Source organism: Lathamus discolor, chromosome 15 (genome assembly GCF_037157495.1).
Source record: "Lathamus discolor isolate bLatDis1 chromosome 15, bLatDis1.hap1, whole genome shotgun sequence".
Classification (NCBI taxonomy): domain Eukaryota; kingdom Metazoa; phylum Chordata; class Aves; order Psittaciformes; family Psittacidae; genus Lathamus; species Lathamus discolor.
Window position 1 is genome coordinate 5,801,490 of NC_088898.1, and position 18,437 is coordinate 5,819,926.

Consider the following 18,437-nt stretch of genomic DNA (forward strand, 5'->3'; position numbering starts at 1 on the left):
ACTGAAAATTGTGGGCTTCATTGCTATATTCACCCACTCCTTCCTGAACAGAAGAAGAAAGTGTCAATACACAGCGCAGCCTTTGCTCTGTTCCCTCAGCATAAGAAAGCACAAAGCTGCTGTAGGAGATGGAATGAATATACAGTCTGACACCATGGAAACCGAGACAAACTCCTTTTAACTCTTCCAACCAACGTTCAGGGTGTGGCATGAGACAGAAACCTTCCTATTCATGAAGGTTTTATTTGCATATATCCCAGTTCATGACAGACTTGCATTAACGCTAACCGGGGCTGGCTTGTATTAAGTGTATGGATGGAACCTTAATCACTGTGGAAGCAAGGAGCCTGCCTGCTTCAGTCTGGTTTCTACCCCATTCGAAAAGGAAAGTATTTAAGCATGCTATGATTGAGACGAGTTTCCTGAGTTGCTTAGCAGATGGGCACCTCTGATACCAACCCACAGGCTTTAGCTGGGTTTCTTTCACACCGTTTAGGAGGCTGGTAAGAATGCTACAAGAACTTGGACAGTGTTGAAGAGATTCTGCTCCTCGCTGGGATTTCTGTTATCACTTTATCAGAGCCTGCTGGCCTGCCCACATCACACCCAAACACAACCGAACCACCACAGAGCCAGAAACAGCTCAGAAATGAAAGCCTAGCTTTCAACCACTGCTCAACATGCAATGAATTGTCTTGGTTTAGAACCTGCTTCATCCACAGGCTTGTCTTCACTAGAAGCAGCAAGAGTCCCCATGCAAACAAACCCATAGACCACGAAAACCTGCGTTTAGCACTCTGACTCCAGGAAAAGTCAGCCTTGTTTCATACCATCACTAACACCAGAAATGTCACACAACTGTCACCTACATCAGCAACCAGAGACTGAGTTTCTAGCAAGTTTCACCACAGAATTTAGAAACAAAAGCCACAGTCATGAAGGAAAGTTTTATTTGACATGGAATGCCCACAGCCTAAGATTAAAGGTATTTAAAAAAATAGCTGCAAAGAAAAAAGAAAGAAGCAAAACAACAGATTTGTACACCTTTAGGAAATCAAGCAAAAATAGGCACAAGTTTACATTCATTAGTTTCAGATACAGCAAAGGAATGTTCTACTGAAAAGGGGTGATATCCTGCTTTCCCACCTCCTTCTATGAGGCAGCACAAGTCCTGCTCTTCAAAGCCATTTTAGTCCTGTAGATAACAAGGCAGATTTTTCCTCTTATTTATTAATGTATTTGTGCTTTAAGGATCATAAAGACCCTCCTAGAGCCATTTGGTGCAGTCTCTACATACATGCTAAAGCACCAAGGATGTACTTTAACCACTGGTGAAGCTTGTTACAACCCCCACATAAGAAACAAAAACCATGCATATCTGAAGGTCTGTTGAAGCATCAGAAGCTACTGAAGGATTCTATCTCATAGCTGCAAAGCCACTTGAAATCCCCAGTGTTAAAATCATGCAAGAGTCAGCCCAGAATGATTTAACTCCTTGAGAATAAGGGTTCATTATAAAAAAGGTAAATGCTTATCTCTAGAGATTCTACCTGAATGCCTATCTCACCTGCTACTAATACTGAAGAACTGCCCTTGCTAAACAGAATATGCTGGGGAGAGGAGGATTTTCTTGTGATCTCTTACAAAGCCAGAGGGCAGGAGGTCATCACCTTTTACTCTACCCTGCAAACCTGAGTATGTGGTTGCCATTTGGGCCAAGCCCTGCTCTTGCTGGGATCAGTGGAAGCGGCCCAAGTCTCTGCTCAGGGTTGCATCCAAAGGAGCTGAAGGCAGCAGGTCACTGATCACCACCCCTCAGGTCAGGGAGAGCCTCTTCCATAGGAACAGCTCCTCTGACCGCACTGATCTCAACAGTATCCTTCAGGAGGCTGCAAACACCTTTCCTCTCAGGCTACACAGGGGTTAGGGAGGGAGAAAGAGCAGCAATGAAGTAGCAGGGACAGGGCAGGGCATGCAGAGTTTAACATCCTCCCCTGTAAAGAGAAAATCAGTTTGTCTCTGCAGACATACACTCAAAAAGCTGCAGAGATTCTCAGGGAAGACTCCCGTTTACCTTCACTGGGAGGGCAGTGTACCCTATCTGCAATAAGAGCTAAGGAAAAGCATAAAGCTGTAAAAAAACCCCTGTCTTTCTTCCATTTAATTAATTGGGAATTTACAATTTCTTAGCTTAAAAAGCCGCAGTGCAAGTTAGTGTTACTTCATGGGACACTGTTTCACTGCCCTTTTCCCACCACAGTGTGAAAACACCAAAGTCCACAGCCAGTGTTGTTCTCAGTACACAACATGCTGCCTCATGCATTGAGGCCAAAAGACACTCAAAGTAGCAAATAAATATACATAAAACAACTTTAAAAATGAGAAATTAACAGCATTGATTCTTTAGAATTACAATCCGTATTATTACATTAACCTTCACATTTTAGCATCTTTTTAACCATTATACAAAGCTGCTGAAGTTACTCGTTCTTCTAAACCAGCCACATAAGAGCACGAAGTACTATAAACTTCCTCCCCCCAAAGTAACTTGCTTTCAGAATATAACACATTTTTGAATCACATTTACACAGAGCAGGTGTGTCATGCTAATACAACATCCACTGTTCCTTCTCTCACATCATGCTGCCAGTAGCAAAACACCTCAGAGACCTTTCCTAGATTCAATTGCTGCCTCTTAAATCCTCCTCATAATAGCTTATTTCATGCAGCTTCACTTGGGTCAGCTGTTCCTCACCTCTGCCTCAGCACTGTCTTGTTTACAGCATTAATGTGGTCTTCAGGATAAGCCACATCAGTTTGGTGTGCTTATAAAGCAACAGATGTTACGTACTCTACACTTACCCTCTTGCAAGCATCTCAGGAGCATTTATCTACTCTTTTGACATCCTCCTGTTTACTTTTTCCCTGCTTACTTCCTTCCTGCTTTTACCAGCAGGATCCACATTAGATATCCTAGAGGGAAGAAAGAAGACATTTGTGTTCTCCAAGCCCATGCACTGACTTTCTACTCACATGGAATCTCCAGATTCTTACATTTTTTGGTCCCCCTTATAAAGACATGGCTAGATAACACTTACGCCTTTTGCCTAGAATAGACAGAAGGGATAACTAATCAGGTCTGGAGAACAAACAGTGAAGCCCATGTTTTTGTGAAAGTTCTCATTTTCTTCTCCCTGAATACCTCCTTGTTCTGAGGCTGGGACTTGGAGCTGTCTTTGGATTAAACCAGGAGAAAGCACAGGCTGGACCTTTGACCTTCATCCACAGTACTGCATTTAGAGAGGACTCAGTAAATCACCACAAACCTCACACAAGCCAGGATTCTGCAAGTCCAGCACGCAACACTGGTGCTATCCTATGCTAACATCCAACTCAGCACATGTCCCAGAGCAGCAAGATTTCAGGTGCTGGCTATGCAGTCAGGATCACATCATTGGAGAAGAGCCTGTCCCAGCATTACAAGGGCACACATAAACATGCATCTGATCTATACCCGAAACCATGTTATGATCCTCAGGACTGACAGACTATCGTGAGTCATTTCCTCTCCACCAGCTTGATCCCAGCTCTCCAGCTGCCTGCACACATAACCCCTTTCGTACATCACATCCACCATCTACACCTCTTACTACGTTGTGCATGAAGAAATAAGCAGCACAGCACGTTGGTTCCCTCTGCTTGAGTACACCCCACACCTCCTACCTAACAAAACCTGCTAATGGCTCATTCTGAAACACAGCAAGGCACTTTGATGGACATTAAAGACTTCGTGCATGCACAGGCAGGATGCAAATCCACCCCTTCCTCACAGTATCTTGCCTTAGCGGCAAACATAGACCTCAGCAATCTCCTAAGCAAGGATGGATGACCATGGCACAGAGCCTATCATCTGGCCTGCAAACAGCAGCAACATCAAGGGAACAGACCAACTTCCTTAGAGCTTCAGACTGGTTATAGAAGTCTGCATTTTACTTCAGTGCTTTACAGAAGTATTTCTTCCTCCTTGGGAAAGAAACCTTTGCTAGTCACATTGCATGTATTAAAACACCTACAGGTAAAAATCAGCAGTAATGTCTGTAGCAACACAGCAGAGAAGAACAATAATTAAAACCCCAAAGCAAACAAAGCCTCTTTGAGAAGCTAATGGTCAAGTGCAGAATTTACCAATGATGTTCCTGCTCCCACATACAACCGTAAACATCAGGGATTACCTCCCAGAGAACACACAGGTGAATGGGGGTGTGTATGATGGGTGTGTGTATGTTGTCCCTAGCCAAGGGAATTGTGCAAAAATCTGGGCCCAGGCAGTTCATGGTTCATATGACACATTAAAAATAACAAGAACAGAAAGGTGGAACAAACAAATTCAAACCATAAGCTGGCAAGTGGTCCTGGATCCATCCCAGCAAACACTACCGGCTACACAAAGCAGAAGGTCCCACCAGGTTGCTGTGTGTTAAGTCTTGCTGCCACCACAGCGCATCGCAGGTAGTTTTATCCATCTCCGGAAGGAGATAGGTCCTTGTACAAAACTGTTTTCCTCCCCTGACAGATCAGATGAGCTCCTTCAGCGGCTCATTTTCACCAGGAAGCATGCCGTTCATCTCCGGGGAAGTCTCAGTGCCCAGATATCCCAAGAGGATCTCACTGCGCCGCCGCGAGAGCTGCAGAATGTCTTCTGCCAGTGACTGCACTGTTGTGTATCTCACGTTGTCCAAATCAAACATGTCCTTTAGGTATTGTACTATCTGGTGCTGCAAAAGCAAAGGAAGGTTTACAGTAAGGAGATCTCCCCCCGACCTGCCAACACAAGCTCTGGGGCACCCAACATAAGAAGGGCATGGACCTGTTATACCAAGTCCAGCGGAGACCATGAAGATGCTCAGAGGTCTGCAGCACCATCTCCTATAGAGAACAGGCTGAGAGAGCTGGGGTCATTCAGCCTGGAGAAGAGAAGGCTCAGGGAGACCTTAAAGCAGCCTTCCAATACCTGAACAGTGCCTACAAGAAATCTGGAGAGGAACTTTTGACAGTTTCAAAGAGGTAGGACAAGGGGGAATGGCTTTAAGATGAAAGAGAGGAGCTTTAGATTAGGTATTAGGAAGAAGCTTTTCCCTGTGAGGGTGCTGAGGCACTGGCACAGGGTGCCCAGAGAAGCTGTGGCTGCCCCATCCCTGGCAGTGTTCAAGGCCAGGTTGGACACAGGGGCTTGGAGCAACCTGATCTGGTGTAAGGTGTCCCTGCCCATGGCAGGGGGTTGGAACTGGATCAGCTTTAAAGGTCCTTTCCAACTAAAACCAATCTGTTATCCTAAAATCTCATCACACATTTTTGCTATCTGTGGGATTCTTACTAATCCAAATTCAGTGACCTGCATCTAAAAATAAAGTCATTTATAGAAGGCTTTTGTACAGAGCCAAGTTCCTCTAATGCCAAATCAGTCACCAAAAGCACACATCTGCAGCCTTAAGACAGGAGACAGCAGGAGTCCCACAACAAAATTAGGTACAAAAAAGCCACCTTACCTTGAAGAAACTGCAGACTTCAGATAGCTGCTGCTTGGGCCCCAGAAAACCAAAGGCTAGTACAGGACTGACATGCTCCGATACGGAGTAGAAATGAGAGATAAAACCATCTGGTACCTGTCACAAGGAAAGGAAGAATTCTTCATGCTCAGAATTAGCAGCTTATTCCATATCAGCTACCAAATTCCCTGCCAGAAAGCACCACACTGCAATAACTGAAGTTAAGAGCTACTTAAGAACATCTCTTCCTGCAGGATTACATTTATCTTTCAGATCCCTTGAACTATAACTAGAGCTTTCTGTCTTCATGTTGCTAAATTACTATTACAGGAGGAAAATAAACAGAAGAAAATCTGGACCAAGCCAAGAAAGGGCATGTAAATATCCAAGACAGAGCTACTGCATGGCAGCAGCAATACAACTCTCAATGCTCTCATTTCAGTTTGTACCATCTCATCAGGCAAACCTCCTTGTACCAGCTAGCTGTGGGACAGGAGTTGAAAACTTGCCAGAGGCCACAGACCCTGTGGCAGAACTGAGGTTGTGAAGTTGCAGCTTCCTGTTCCACAGGTCCATGAACTCATCTGCTGTGAAACTTCAGAAAGCCACAGATTTAAGGGAAATACATCAAGTAATAGCTACTCAGCAATCAGTGCTGAGAAGCAGAGAAGTGCAGGAGCCATTCATTCCAGCACAGAAACTACAGTTCAGGAGCAGCCCCCTGTTGCTTGGAGCCTGTGACCATTCCTATGGTACTGTGAGCAGGGAGAAGGAATACCAGACAGAAAATGTTGTCTTTTGAATCCTCACATTAAGAAAAAGGGAGAATAAACTCCATCTGATTCAGTAAAATACTGGTATGGCAATACTGGAGCAACAACAGCAGGACCCCAGTGCTCTAAAGCATCACAGAGAATGTGATTCAGTGTTACATCACCGCAATTTTGCATTTTGTCAACAGCTGGGTGTTTGCAGCTTCAAATACATTAGATTTTTTCCCTTTTAGGTTTACTTACCATCAGAAGCCTCCTTTTTGCTTTCAGAACTGACCAGCAGGCAGTTGCTAGAGCCTACGATTAACAGAGAGAGACCATCTCAACCAAGCAGATTTAACTACTCCAGATCCCTTCCAGAAAAGCCAAAGTATGACCTGATCTGGTTACCAAACCCCCCAGCATGCAGACTGGAAGCAGACAGCTGTTGAAAGGTGCCTCCCAACAACTCTATGAAACTAATCAGTCTTAAATACACAGCTAGGGGCCAGGACTAGTGGAAAGCACTGCCACTGGAGCCACAGGAGCTGCTGAGGTACCACCAGAATGAACGGCCAAGTGCACAAAACCACACGTTTTTCCCTACATTCTGATCTTCTCATTTTCTTTCATGAAAACATGCACTGTCATCATTTAGCATCACTGATAAGGGCCATTAGAGAAGTAAATCTATTGGAGCTTTCAAAATAGGGAAAGCTTTCCTGTAAACAGTTTACCTGTACCAGAAGATTGTTGTTTAGAGCTTCATGAAAGCCTGGTATTTCTAAAGAGAGAATTCAGCTCAGCCAGGACAGCTGAGGTTCTACTCTTTCCCAGCCTTGGCCCTGTAATCTCACACTCAGCACAAGTTTAACTCCCCATTTACTCACTGTCTCCTTGAAGCTGTCGGAGAGCCAGCGGTTGCGCAGCACAGCCAGCACAGAGGAGGGTGGGTTCTCCAGATCCTCAAAAGCATCCATGAGGATGAAGTCCAGCACAATATCAAAGAAACTCATGCACACCACCTGTCAGAGAACAGAACAGTCTGTAAAGGGAACAGGGTTAAAGAAAAGAGATGGACTTTACTTTTTTGGTTTGAAGTAACAAAATGCAATGAGCCAAAGTACACAATGTAATAGTATTTCAGCAGCGGTTCTTTCACTCCTAGGCTGCTCCTACATATCCATTATCTTCCAACTCCTCTGCAAGTTTGTAGAGATAATGTCTTTTACCAACCCCTCTTCCCTCCAGCTCCAGCTGAGTGGTTGGCCAGGTCTCTTGCTTCAGTGCATAATGCAGCATCTCCTCATAGCTTTCCAGAAAAGCTTTGGGATTCTGGGAGAGCAGAGAAACAGAACACTTCAGAAGGTGCAACAGCTATGCAGGCACCAGAGTTTGTCTCCTCTGAGCTTACATCAACATAAATGCATGTGACTTCATAAAGCTTTTAGCCAAAACACTCTTTATGGAGAAAGAGAGCATTTTTTTTTTTGGAGGTGTGGATGGCCCCAGGCTCAGCTGTGGCTCAAAGCACCTACACACCTACATTGCTCCACTTTCTAGCAGCTAAAGACCTGTCACCTATATGCAAAAACTGAGCCACTAAGGGACTAATGCTGTGCAAGCAACAATCTCCCTGTTCAGGGGGTGACCAAGTGACTAAGCCAGCTATCTGAACTGCTACATCACTGATGCAAAGGTTTGTTATCTTCTCCCTTTCCAATATCGCTTGAGATGCTGCCATTGCTGATGCACACACCATACCCTCTCCAGTGAGGCACAGTATCAAATTCTGGATAGGAGATGCACAGAACAGCTCTTTCCAGAGAATCTGGTTAAACAAGATTAAAAGCACAGGTATTTATCACTAGTCACCAGCACACAGATCGAAGTTTTCTTCTTCCAACACACTGTTCAAACTCTGGTTGGGATGAAAGAACAAGTGTCTCTGTGCTCACGACACCGCTTAGTTGTTATACAAACTTCTTACCTTCTCAGCTTTTGTCATCAGTCCTATCACCATTTGTTTCCCAACCTCCCCAAAAAACAATTGATTGCTTTCATCCTCCAGCAGCTCCTGCAAAGGGAACATAAGAAACCTATGAGCACATACACCTACATGAATTCTGAGCTGGGATCAAGAAAGGACACGACACGAAGCAGTGAATGCTTCAGACACCACATCAACCTTTAATAAGCTGGAGTGTAGAAAACAAAACCGCTCTCTCCAGGAAGCGAGTTAAAAATCAGGCTGAAAGACTGGAAGAGGCAAAAAGGAAGGCACAGGGGCCACAGCCTGGCAGCTGGGGCAGGGTTCAAAAGCTGCTCTTCAGGTTCTAGGCATGCATTGCCAGGAAAAGGATTGTGGTAAGGAGAAAGAAACCATCCTTCCCCACCTCAGAGGTTTGACTGCAGCCCAGTGAAAAGCTCTTAAGTGAGAGCACCAGCTTCTGGGCAGCTCTGAAATTCCCAAATCTTTGATTCCCAGAACTAAGCATCAGCAGCTACATAACCACTGCTCTCCAAATCAAACTGCTCAGGATGGGATTGCTTAATGCCCTTGCAGAATTAAGCAAGGGAAGCTTAGGTTGCTGCTTTGATTTGCTTTAGAGAGGCAAAGCCTTCACCCCTGTGCTGCTGGAGGAGAACACACTGCTGACAGCAGAGTGCTGCAGGAACCCAGGAGCCATTCTCACCTGGAAGGCCTGCCTGACGCAGTGCAGCTTTGCCAGGAAATCCTGGTCACTGTAGCAGCCAAGGAGCTCTGTCCTAGAGGTAAAGAGGAAGGACTGCATAAATTCCGGCTCTCCTGATGTCTGTGTTCATATCAACTACAGCCCCCAAAACAAAAAGTAAACCCCCGGTCTGTGCCTAGGAGAAAGTAACAACATTCCCTTTGTACAGCTCCCTGGGGGATCAGAGCACCTCCGCAAAGGCTGTTACAGCACAGGACTCTGCCTACCAGCCTCCCACAGCAGTCACATCTCCCACTACTAATTTCCTGGGACAATTCTCCTTTCTGAATCTGTGTCCTAAAATCTGGGGCTACTTCCCTGGGAAGTCTGAATGAGCAGGAAGGATGCTCAGAGTTTCTGACCACACAGGGTTATTCTGGTTAAAGGGCTGCTCAGAGGCAAATGATGTGTTCACACTGCTCAAAGGAGCCTTGACACAAATACCCACAACTCCAGCTGTGTTCACCTCAGTGTCCGGCATGCAACTTTCCCTTCTTTCACTAACTGCAAAGCTTCTTCATATGCTGCCACTGGCTTAGAGAGGTGGAATGGCATTTCCTCGAAGTGGAGAGAGTCAAAGAGCTGTAGAGGTGGCAAGAGACACGGGAAGAACAAAATGATCTCATTGATATTTGCACATACTCAGAGATCGCACACAAGCACGATGTGCCTTCCTCAGCCAGCAAGCTTGCATCACTGCCAATTATTTCATGCAAAGATACTTCTTTTCCCACCAGTTTCAAAGCTGTCCCAGCTCTGACAGCTCAATATCCCCTAAAAGTTAGGTAACCAAGCCACATTACATTACATTTACAGCACTTCCCTGACTGTTATGGCAGGTTTTCTACAATAGATAGGAAGATGACATGGAAATGCCAATTGGAAAGGGCTGCGCCATGCCCCTAATTAGAAAAGGCTTTTCCTAACATCCATCAGGAACCTCCCAGCTTGGGGCTGTTGCTCCATGTTTTATCATTTTCCTCTGCCAAGATGTGCTTGGTTCCTTCGTGGCTCGCCTCCAAGTAGCTGGACTGTGACACAGCTGAAACTTAAGTCACCTCTGCTGCAGAGAAGAAGGAGTCCTCCGAGGCTGAGCTGTCTTCATCATCCGTCCGCAGCCGCAGTGACCCATCCGTCAACGGAAGCATTAAAGTCTTCTCTGGAGGAAAGGAAGAAGCTGCTTGTGTTGGAGGTTATGAATTACCATTTCTCTTAGCTCCTGTGCTTTCCCTCTCCTCCACCCCACAAACAGCCCTTTGCCTAGCTTACATTGCCTAGCTTACAGAAAAGCCATACATCCAGATGGAAACTGCCCCTTCCATGCATTTCCAGCTCAGCTCCCATACCCAGGTCCAGCAGCATGCTGTCTGATGGAAGTGAAGACCCAAACTCTTCCTGGAGGTGGTAGGCCCGGTGCAAAAGGGACTCCAGCTTCTCAGCAAACTCCCTTTTCTGGGACTCCTCCTTGAATACACATAAAAGCCACCCTTAGTTAGCCAGGGCAGAGATGGACAGACAGCACAGACACGGGAGGAAGTTTTCAGGAAAATGGGATTTGAAGTTTGCAGATTAAATGATTGAAAAACAAAGAAAGAAACAGAGAGGACTCCTTAATCCTACAGTGCAGCTAATAATGCAAGCGGAGGGAAGTTTCTACACAGCCTATTCAAGCCATCTGGCTTTTTAGCTTTGCAATTCTATTTTCCTGTTAAAAAAAGGAAGAAAGAACTTAAGAACTTTAATCTGCCATCCAGAATAACAGGTATTTTAATGAGTTATGTATCACTGAGCTCTCATGACTTGTGATTTTAGCCTAATTTCAAGAGGGAATTGCGCCAGAAAAGCTGTGTTGAATACAAGAGAGGATCCAGGACTGAATAACTGACTAAGAGTCCTTGGATTAAGATGCTGGGCGTAAGCAAACTTGACTGTAAGCAGCATAGGAGGATAAAGAAGAAAAAGGAGAAGAGTAAAACTTGCCTTCATGGCCCTGTGCCTGCATGAGTATTGCACCCAGATGACAGAAGCATTAACAAGAAGCATGAAATCTATTTTGATAATGAACCAACTGGTTTTAAGTCAGCTTTAGAAATACTATATAGGACTCTTCAAAGAGAGACAGCAACAAGAGAATCCAGATTTGACTTAGATAAATATTATCCAGGACAAAAGACAAATATCTCGCATGCTTCCTACACCAGGAACTCTTTTTGCCAGTGGAGAGTTGGGAGTTTAACTCCTTTCACAGTCGTGAGCTAAAGCTGCTCTTTTGAGCTTCACGGTTGTCACTAAACCATTCTAGTTTGGATCTCCTCTTATCAGAGGTCTTCCCTGCATAGAAGGTGCCGTCCTAAAATACTGGGGTTCATAGCTGTAGCTGAACAAGTTACACATCTCCCTACCTCTCCTGCTTACCTAACTCCTTCTGAGTTCCCACTTAGCCTTACTCATGCAGCCAGCTGGCCTCTTATTCTCCACCCAGCTCCCTAGGAAGTGATAGCTACCATCATGATCTTCACTTTCAAATGCATTCAGAAGTCGCAGACACAACACTGTCACACAAAAGCTATTCCCTCCTCTTGGATGCTGTATAGTTACAGCCTTTTCCTACTGCAGCCTCTGCTGCTGGAGGACTTGCCTGACAGTGACTGACACCATGCTGCAGGGTGGGTAGAAAAGCTGGGGAATGAGGGGGCGAGACTTATTAAAAAGAGAAAGACATTAAAAACACCCACTCCCATTGCATAAAGAAGCTGCAGCTACAGACAGGTCTTAAACAGAGTCTGGCCCAGTTCTGCCCTTAATTTGCTCTTCTTTAACCTCCTACTAACTTACTGCTTCCAGCACAGAGGCTGCCATTCAGCATGATCCCCAGCAAGGGAAAAGTGGAGACCTACCTCTGAGATGTTCTCAGATATGCTCTCTTGCTGTTTCTTGCTGTCCCAGGGCACAGGGGTGCTTGTACTAACACTGTCCCTCTGCCTGATGGTCAGTGCCTGCTCCCACTTCTGCAGGGCCTCCTCAAACAGCTCCATGCCTGGTAATGCAACCAAATACAAGCTGTATGAGCCTTAGGCCATTTGAGGCCAAAGCCATACAGCATGAGTGTTTGCTCATTCAGACAATACAGTGAAGAGGGAAGTTCTTCCCAGCTGATAAGAAAGAATAAATGTATTTTATTTCTTTCCCTTTTAACTGCTAATCCAAACTAAACTGTATTTAAGAACATCCCCAAACTGGTTAAAACATCAGCCATGTTGCTTTTAAAGTACTGCTCTCTGCACAAGGTGAGCCTGTGGCTCAAGGACAGTATTTTGGAAGTAAATTATTCACTAAGAGAAATGTTTCTTTAGGAGAAGATGGGATTTTCGTAACTAACAAGTGATGGAGTTTAAGCTCAGAATGGAACAGAGCTTTCTATTAGAGAGCTGCTGATGTTCTGTGTCAATTTGCAGACTCTTTTTGAATGACAGTGATAAACATCCCCCCCAGGGCAATGCTGCCCTTGTGCCTGTTTACCTTGAATGTAGAGGCTTTCTGCACTGGAATCACCAATGGCTCCAGCATCTCCCATTGCCTGGGCCTCCCATATCCCTGCTGATGCTGGTATTGGACTTGAGGAATTGACTGCTACCATCTGCAGGAAGGGAGCAGAGAGCAGCAAACACCTTTTAAATTCTCTCCAGGGGTAGCAATGATCAGACCACACAAACATCACCACCAGTTAGTCACTCCCTTCCCCGAGTTTGTCCTTGTGCTCCCCTGCACCAGTTCTCCCTGCCCTGGGAAGGGGAAAGTATCAAGGGTTACCAGCCCCTTCCCGCTTGGGTTCACGCTATGCTGTCAGCTGTGACAGCCCCACCATGCTGAGAGTGGAGGCAAGGTGAGAAGTTCTCTCCTTCTCTACGCAGCACCACAGGGGGGTCTTGGGAAGCACAGGAAGTTGTATGGGAATTACCTTCCCGAGCAATTTACACTGAAGCTCCATTAGGAAACCAGGTACAATGGGGAGCACTGGCAGGAGAGAACTGATGGAGGTGACAGCCCAAGAAAGCTCCAAAGCAATCACTACAAAGGCACAAGGATTTTGATAGAAAATTCATGGCAGCTCCAGGTATCCATACACAAAACACTGGAAGTGGGAGGGAAGAGACCACAGTTCAAGCAATGGAACAGATTACCAGCAGAAATACAGCTGAGAGCTTTGGCCAGGGGGATCCTCACTCTTCTCTTTGTAACCAGATCTTCTCCTGGGACAGCCAAGCACTAAGAACTATACAGCAAACTGTCACCTTTCTCCAGTTTCATACTAGCTCATAAATGTCTTTTAAAGTCCCACCCAATAAAGTGCTGGGTTCACACACCATCAATGACCAGTGTTTCATATGGCTCAGAAAAAGGTGTCCAAATGCAAGTCTGACTGTAGAAAAAAACCTGACCATAATAATCTGACCAATGACTTCTTGCCCTGCCTCCGCTGGTTGATCTCTGGAGTGTTAATAAATCACCTCAAGATCTCGAACTGCAAATCATCAGTTACTGCTGCTGACTTATTAGATGGCAAAGAACCCCAGGAAGCAGACGAGAGAAGAGGCAGAAACTGCAGCAGTGTGAAGGATCAGCTGTTTTTCCATCAACTAACATGAAAGCAATGAGTACAGTGTCACAGACACTCAGCTCCCACACCACGGAGGGGATATGGGAACAGATCCCTCTCTGTGGATATTCCCACCCATGCACCAGCAGCAAAAAAGGTATTTAGGTAGCTTTTTATCTAAAGAGAAACTGACTTCAAGGATACAAATCCTGGACGGCATCTGTGGGAAGGGAGATGCCACAGGGGAATTAAATGGATGTGAGAGTCCCCAAAGGGAGAGGGAGGCCAGAGCTGGACACAGTCCGGTGCTTACTGACACGTCCCATCATATCCCAGTTATGCCATGAGAATGCCAGTGCACACTCATCGCTGGGCCGACACTGCCGCCTGCTGGAGACACACTGTCTGTGTGGAGACACGGAGTTTCGGCAGCTTTCTGGCACTTCAACTGTAGAGAACGAGCTAAAACCCAGCAATGCCTGGGGATGCTGATGGCCAGAGCTCCCTTCGAGGGGGTGATTTTCCCCTCTCCTTGCCCCAGCATTGCTGACCAGCCACCAAGCCCAGGCAGGTGATGCCAAGGGGGTGGTTTGCAATAAGTCACACTGCACGAAGCTACAGAGGTTCACTTGGGCTGCCTGATGCTCCAACAGCAGCACACAAGGCTCTGGGCAATGGAGATAGATATAAAACAGGTCTTAAAGCCACAAATGCTCCCCAGCAATTCTGTGTCTGGTCTCACAAGAGGTGGATATAAGCAGCCATGGCTTCTCCTGCCTGGTTATGCCTGAATTACCTGTATTTATAGGCTGCTTTTGGCTTTGGAGGAGGTAGAATGACTGGGCTGTGCTCTCAACCTGCATTGTTTCCTGAACAGAGCTATCAGATTTCAGTAGTTACTTTGGTTTTAACAACCAAGCAACCTGTGAGCAGCCCCAGCACAGGAGGGGAAAATGTTCTTCTGACTGCATGCGGGCAACCCCGGACAATCACTGCAAAGTTAGTATCAGAACTCACCCTACCATTAGGCTGTAACCTGTCCTGCTCCAAGAGCCTTGGCATCATCCATGGGCCAGCACAAGCCCAAGGACTTGGTGCCCTTGTTACAGGTAGGTGCATTCACATCTCCCATCTTACCGAGGCAAGGCTGTGGGAAGAACTGGAATGTTTGCTGGGCTCAATGGAGGAAATCCCGCTGAGTGTGTCATTGCTCTTGCTGCCAGGACTCTGCACTCTCTTGCTGGAGTAGCCTGCAAGGAAAGGCCACATAAAACCAGGATTTTAAGGCTCGGTTCACTGCAGCTGTGAACAGGGAGGGGAACATTGCCCTGGGAAGTGTGATTGTGAATGGGCAAAGCAGCATCCAGTACCTAGAAATAAGTCACGGATCTCCTGCATGCTCTATTTTGCCCTGAGACACTAATAAAGCTGGTATCAGTGGGGATCCGAGGCTGAGGAATTAATGTTTATTCACCACTCATGGACAGCAGGGAGCAAGTGGGAAGCATCAAGAAGGAACTCCTCCAGCTTCCCTCAGGCCAGGCAGAGCACAGATGGCCCTCCTTCGGTTATTATTAAAACTGTTCAGAGATTTTCATGTTTCACAAAACAAATACTTAATCTCTCAAGTGCTTTGCTGAGGACTTGGGTCAGTCTTACCCCCAAAATCAATACAATCAGGTGCAGGAGCTGCCTCAGAGCTGGATGAACACTCACAACTCCCCAGCCTGCCCCAGGCCAGCTTCCCCTCTATCATCCCAACCTCACCAAAGTGGCTACACAAGGGACCCCTGGGTCAGGCCTCATGTTGGCATCACCAAGATCAATACATAACCAGGTCACTGTGTGCCCTGGGCTGTTACTGTCAGGGGCACATGGCATAACAGGTCCACAGTCTTCCTGTAGGAAGGGGGATGGAAACTGCAAACCTTGGTGAAAACCTCAGTGCCACTTCTGTCTTGCTTCTTTCAAAGCACGGGCTTTGAGCTCAGGGTCTCTGCCTTTCCTGTACTAACCCTGTGTTCATGGCACTGTGCTTCCAATTTCATTCTGCATCGATGGACTATACAAATGGCTTCACTTTCCTCTCGCCCATCACTTCCTGTGCACCCTCTCTGCTCCCTCACAAAAGGCTTTTGGGGGCATTTCCCTTTTTGCAAGGCCAACCTTTCTTCACAGAGGAGACCCTTCTGGTTGGCAAGATGGGCACTGTGATCCCGCCAGGCTTAAAGCCACACTTCTCTGGAGCAATCTGCTTCTTTCGGCGCCGACGCCGCTTCAGCTGATGAGCTGCAAGAGCCAACGCAACTGTCCCGAGAGCTGTAGCAAACAGCACCTTACGCAGGCCTGGAGAGAGCCGCAGCTGAGAGAAGACAGACTTTATACACAAAAGAACACAAAAGATATGAAAGAGCAACAATGAAAAACCAATTCCACCACCCTTGGTTTATTTCTAAAGCAGTTTTAAACATAAACACCTTTGGCATTCCCCCTCCCACCCGCAAAACACAGCCCCTGCTACACAACTAAGACTTAGCAGGGGAGAAACTGCGGAGCATCACTTTCACAGAGCCTGGAGAACTTGGTCTCAATCTTCGCTGCCAAAACACACTGCATATTTGCACACAGCCTGTAAGAGCTGCAGTCCAGGCTATCCAAATTCAGCTCTGAAACCCTGGTATGTAGCTCAGCTTTATGGCTCCAAGTGTTGTGTTACAACAAGTGGGAAATACATTACTTTTCTCTAAAACAGAAGTCTTTTCCTAGCACCTTTGATGGAGAGAAGGGTTGAATCCATGCATTCTCCCAGGGAGGGATGTGTGAAACCCTTTTATCCCCTCTCCAAGCCCACCACCAGCAGATCTTCCAATCCCCCAAAGTCTTCATGCAATTCTTACCAACCCTCAAACCACGCAGGTCCCCCAGCATCACCCTGTCATGCCTCTGTCCCTCACAACTATCACAAAGAAAACCCAAGGAATAAGACAGAAAAACCTTTCCCACTACTGTACCTGCCCAAACGTGGTGTAAACAAACACGGGGATCTCTGCCACAGTCATGGCCAAGGCCTGGATGATGGACATTCCCTCTGTCCTTCGAAATGCCATGTCTGCACAAGGATGCTGGCACCTCCAGGAGCCAGCAAGGGGAAGGGTACTTGTTGTGGATGCTGCGTGAGCTGCTCACAAAGAAATCCAACTTTCCTCTGACACCTGGCTCAGAGTCCTGGGTTCAGCCTTCATCCAGCAATGCTCCTCCTGCCGGAAGAGAGGAAAATCAGGTGAGTGAAGGGAACACACAGCCTTGTGCCTTTTACTGTAATCCACAAACCACACTGTAACAGCAGTGCCGCTAAAGCCAAGCGGATCCAAAGCATCTTCTCACCACCAGCAGCAGCAATTGCTTTGCTTGTCCTACCAACCATGAGGGCAGGTCCCTACACTGCTCTATAGCAGCAGCAACAGCCTCAGACTTGAACAGCTGCCAGAGGTTTCTACATGCACCAGAACTGGTAGCGTGTGGTTGGAAGGATTTTGTTCGCAGCACCATTGTAAAAGAATACATATAAATAGATTACAAATAACCACGGGTCTGTTTTCATTATCAAAGACCTGCTTTTGTAGTTTTCTGTGCACCACAGACCCGCTCAAGGGCCACCACCAAAGGTGTTTGCCCCAGAGGTTTCAACACCGAGTTTACTCAGTGCAGCTGGGGAAGAGGCACATGCTCCACATCAAGGGCAGAGCCACAGAAACTGAAACCGGGAGGCTCATCTTTTAACCACCACGATGGCACAAACCCTTTGGCCCCGTTCTCTGCCAGGCCACACTGCTCTTACCTCATGTGCAGCCACGCGGGGCTCTGGTGTCCCGCTGCACCCACACAGGCTAAACCCACCCGTGGTGTTCCAGCTGCATGAGGACCCCCTGCTCCTGCCTGCCTCCACCGCACTGCCCGCAGGCAGGTAACCCATCTGGGAGACGCGAGGAAATGGTCTCAAGGTGGCAGGAGCCGCAGGGCCCACACGTGAGTGATGCGTTCTCCTCACAAGGTTAAACGCAACGCTTTGGCCAGCGCAGAGACGAAAGCAGCGAGGTGCCGGCGGCTCGGGTACCGGAACACCCCGGGCGGTTGTTCCGCCCGGCTGGGGAGCGCACGCTGCAAGGGCCCGAGGAAACGCCTCTGCCTGGGGCGCCTCCCGCAGCTCTCCGCCCCGGGGGCTCTCTGCCGAGGCACTGTGGGAGTGCTGAACCCACCGGCGGAGCAAGCGGGGCCATGCGAACGGGAGTCCCCCGGCCCTTCACGCCCCGCACACGTGCAGCCCCCGGGTGCCAGCACCCTCTGCACCACAGAGCGTCCCCAGGCCCGACTTCCACTAAAGGGGTCCCCCCGTTTCAGCTTCTTCCCCCGTCTCCCCCCTGCCCCAGCGATGGTGCGGCCCTACGGGCCCCAGCGAGCGAGCGCGGCCGGCACCACTTACCGTGGCGGGGGGGAGAGGCGCGCGGCCCCGCTCGGCGCCCTCTCCCCGCGCTGCGCGCCATGACCGCGGAAGGGCAGCGTCTCCTTCCCCCCGCTCCGCAGCCTGCCCTGGGAGGGGGCAGCACCGCCCACCGGCACCCCTCCAGCCAATAAAGGCGGCGAGCTGCCTGCCGGCTCACCAATCAGAACGCATCCCGAGGACGAGCTCGAGGATGAGTGAGGCTGAGCAGCGAGGGGAAGGGGCGGGGAGGTGGAGCCAGCGCCCATTGGTCAGCGGATGACAGCTCCCCCCGCCGCCGCGGCTCGGCTTAAAGGGGCCGCGGCCCCA

At 47.8% G+C, this 18,437-nt stretch overlaps 1 protein-coding gene across 3 annotated transcripts; it reads right to left on the reverse strand.

Moving 5' to 3' along the window:
* Positions 1 to 933: 933 nt before the first annotated feature.
* MIGA2 (mitoguardin 2) lies at positions 934 to 18,242 on the reverse strand. 3 transcript variants are annotated; one of them, XM_065695948.1, is made up of 16 exons: positions 18,111 to 18,242; positions 16,642 to 16,887; positions 15,797 to 15,992; positions 14,768 to 14,880; positions 12,553 to 12,670; positions 11,931 to 12,070; positions 10,380 to 10,497; positions 10,092 to 10,192; positions 9,500 to 9,615; positions 8,995 to 9,067; positions 8,289 to 8,375; positions 7,535 to 7,633; positions 7,189 to 7,323; positions 6,563 to 6,616; positions 5,547 to 5,663; positions 934 to 4,775 (listed from the first exon to the last, which is right to left on the reverse strand). In XM_065695948.1, exons 2-16 carry the CDS (start codon positions 16,735 to 16,737, stop codon positions 4,575 to 4,577), a joined length of 1,764 nt encoding a protein of 587 aa, XP_065552020.1. In that variant the 5' UTR covers positions 16,738 to 16,887; positions 18,111 to 18,242; the 3' UTR covers positions 934 to 4,574. The 3 variants fall into 3 exon arrangements, with proteins under 3 accessions (XP_065552020.1, XP_065552018.1, XP_065552019.1); XM_065695946.1 differs by having other exon boundaries at positions 15,797 to 16,007; positions 18,111 to 18,241; XM_065695947.1 differs by lacking the exon at positions 18,111 to 18,242 and adding an exon at positions 17,469 to 17,486 and having other exon boundaries at positions 15,797 to 16,007.
* Between the last annotated feature and the right edge of the window lie 195 nt (positions 18,243 to 18,437).